This window comes from Mandrillus leucophaeus, unplaced genomic scaffold (genome assembly GCF_000951045.1).
Source record: "Mandrillus leucophaeus isolate KB7577 unplaced genomic scaffold, Mleu.le_1.0 Scaffold163, whole genome shotgun sequence".
NCBI classification, from domain to species: Eukaryota; Metazoa; Chordata; class Mammalia; order Primates; family Cercopithecidae; genus Mandrillus; species Mandrillus leucophaeus.
Genome location: NW_012101621.1, coordinates 1,139,394 through 1,142,723, shown reverse-complemented (window position 1 = coordinate 1,142,723; position 3,330 = coordinate 1,139,394). Strand labels below are relative to the sequence as shown.

The 3,330-nt window shown below is 38.7% G+C and overlaps 1 protein-coding gene across 1 annotated transcript in view; it reads left to right on the top strand.

The window, feature by feature from the left end:
• Positions 1 to 1,891, top strand: part of TTC5 (tetratricopeptide repeat domain 5) — a 17,371-nt gene extending 15,480 nt beyond the window's left edge. The window contains exon 10 of the mRNA XM_011976148.1: positions 1,288 to 1,891. Coding sequence (XP_011831538.1) covers positions 1,288 to 1,407 — 120 coding nt within the window. The 3' untranslated portion in view covers positions 1,408 to 1,891. The remainder of the gene's footprint in view (positions 1 to 1,287) is intronic.
• The last annotated feature ends 1,439 nt before the right edge of the window (positions 1,892 to 3,330 follow it).

Below are 3,330 nucleotides of genomic sequence, written 5' to 3'. Positions count from 1 at the left end.
AAAAAAAAAAAAAAAGAAAAAATTGACAGAAGCATAATATTTTGTGATGTGTGAAAATTACAGGAAATTCAGATTTCAGTGTCCACAAATAAAGCTTTATGGGAACACAGCCACACTCATTTGCTTACTATTGTCTGTGACTGTTTTTGCACTGTGGTGTCAGAGGTGACTTGTTCCGTAACAGAGACCATTTGACCTACAAAGCCTAAAATATTTACTATCTGGCCCTTTACAGAAAGACTTTGATGACCTCAGATCTAGATTAGTACTTTTATAATAGAAAAAAAATTAGAAACACAGTGAGGATTTTTATATCTTTGCTTGTATCTGTGATTATTTCCTTAAATGAATTTCTAATGCAGAGTCCTGGGTCCAAAGGGTATGCAGAATTCAGATGCTTTTGATACATATTGCCAAATATTTCTTTGGAAAATTGTACTAGTTAGTTGTCACTACCAACAGGGATGTAAATAAGTGTTTCTCTAGTTTTTTTCTCAACTCTGGTTGGAAACCTTTGAAAAGTTGTTTTCTAATTTTACATGAAAAATATAGTGTGAATATTTTAATTTGTATTTCTTGTTTAAATTGCCCTTTTTTTGTGTCACTTGTCGATATTTCTGTGAAGACTTAAAAAAAATTGGTTTATGAGAACTTTTAAATTTACTTGGACTTAAAAGAGCCTACCTCTCATTGCCATATTGGATGAAGATTATTTAACATGTTTTACAACTTAAAATACACTTGAACTGATAAAGTGAGCTGATATCCTTTTTGTTATTAGGAAAACGGCTACATTCTGTTACATATTCTATTTCCTCCTCTTGATATAAAAAAGAGAAGTAACTTTAATTTGTATTTGGTGGATTAAATTAGGACCTTATAAACAATTTGGACTGAGATTTTCTCAGGATTCCCACTGGCTCTGGCTGGCTGCTGTGTGTATCTAGTTAATTATCAGGAAACACCGTGGGAAAAGGCAGATTCTGTGCGAGCTGGTTGCATTCTTTTGTTAGGCAATGCCAGGAACTTGCCTTTTTTGAATCAGAGAGCTGTCTTATTCTTGTAGTGGCACTGCATGACCTTACATGCTCCATGTTTTCCTTCTGAAGACTGAAAACTTTGGGAAAATTTCGTCCCCTTTGTTAGCTCAGTTTTGTCTGATGTGAGATGAAAGTAGAGGGAGTATGCAGTGGGGGAGGTGGTGCAGAAAGTTGCAAGTGGTGTATCCCCATGCTAGAGCTTTTTCCATCTTGGAATCTGTAATGAACCTTTGTCTGTCTTTTCTAGGACTATTCCTTTTCCAGTGTTCGAGTGGAGACGCCCCTCCTGCTGGTGGTGAATGGGAAGCCTCAGGGATCCAGCAGCCAGGCTGTTGCTACAGTGGCATCGCGACCACAGTGTGAATGACCTTCTTTGACTTGTGTGCTCAACAGGGACTGGAGGAGAGGGGCCAAGGCTCTGTGCAGTTGGTCCAGCCACATCCAGTGATTCAGCAGGAATGGGAGGAATGTTTTAAATGAACTTTCCTTTTCCCTGCCTGTATTACGCTTCGTATCTCTTCTCTCTCCTCTGTCCTCATCATGTTCCAGCTCTCTCCAGGGCCACATACTCTTCTGGCATATCTCTGCTGTCTCTTCCACTGCTCTCTATGTTTTAAGCAAAGAGCATGGAATTGGTAGAAGTCTTGGGATCTTGCCATGGGACACAGTCCCCAAGGTTCCTGTTGTTGCCTCCTTCCTAAGCCTCATATGTATATATCAGTTCAGTATTTATTGCTAAAGGAAGGGGCTTAATTTTATAATGGCTTTGTTTTTAGCAATTTTTATTGTTATTTTTAAAATTTAGGTCCTTCCTCTTCTTTGGGGCTGGAACAGAATAAATTTGTTTGGAACAAAAAATACCATGTAGTTTGGCCTGCTTTATTCTCCCTAGGCTTGTATTCTTGGTTTTAGGATCACTTCAATTTATGGGAGTAATAATTCCGTTTTTTTCTTTATACAAAGTAGTTTATTTCTCTCCCAGTTAAAAGAATTCCGACAACAGACAGCCCAGGGCAGGAATGGCAACTCCACAAAGTTGCTAGAGACCAGCTTTCTTCCATTTTCCCATTCTGTCATTCCCTAGGGGTGGTCTTCACTGTGGTCCAAGATGACAGAACAATACTGTTCTAATAGTGTTACTAGGCTGAAGGATCAGAGAGAGTTAGATGGATATTCAGTTTCTTTAGAGTCTAGTGACTTGTTTTATAACAATTTATTGTAATATCCTTGTGGTAAAATGGAGAAATGTGAGGATTAATAACCAATTGAATTAGCCGGGTATGGTGGCTCACGCCTGTAATCCCAGCACTTTGGGAGTCTGAGGTGGGTGGATCACGAGGTCAGGAGTTCAAGACCAGCCTGGCCAAGATGGTGAAACTCTGTCTCTACTAAAAATACAAAAATTAGCTGGCGTGGTGGCAGGCATCTGTAATCGTAGCTACTGGGGAGGCTGGGGCAGAGAATTGCTTGAACCTGGGAGGTGGAGGTTGCAGTGAGCCAAGATCACGCCACTGCACCCCAGCCTGGGCGACAGAGCAAGACTCCGTCTTAAACAACAACAATAAATAACTGAATGGCTATAATACATAAATGTATACAGATGAATTTAGAAGACTTCTAGTGAAATGACTCAGATCTTTGTTCTTGGTCCAGTACTGTTCAGTTCTTTATCAGTACCTTGAATATCATTGATGACTCATTAAATTTATAAAGAATGCAGAGGCCTCCTCAGAGAATGGATGATAGTAACCCATTGATGAGAAAAGTTTATCTATCTATCTATCTATCTATCTATCTATCTATCTATCTATCTGAGAAGTCATAAAGGCTGAGTCTAATAAGATAAAATTTTCAGTCCATTCTTTTGGTTCAAAAAGACTAACTTTCTCAGGTATAGCTTCAACATCATGTATGAAAATTACTAAGAATTTTAGTAGATAAGCTAAAGTCAGTATGAGTAACCAGTCTGATATAGTTTGTAAAAACACTGTGAACTGCACCAAAAAAACTTGTGGTAGCAAGAGACAGTTTTTATTACAAGTACTGTCTGTTATACCACATATGGAGTGTTAATTTAGTTTTGAGTGTCATTTTGAGGCCTACAGTCATAGAAGAGTGATTAGGAGCTTGTGGGGCATAAAAATATCTTGAGAAATGACTGAAAGCAACTAGGGAAGATGGGAATAGTAGTGTGTGTAAGCATTTGAGGCAGTAGAGATGTGGGACCCAAGTACTGTTCCCGTTTTACTCAAGTTCTGAGATGAGTTGACATGTTCTGTGTAGGGCTAGA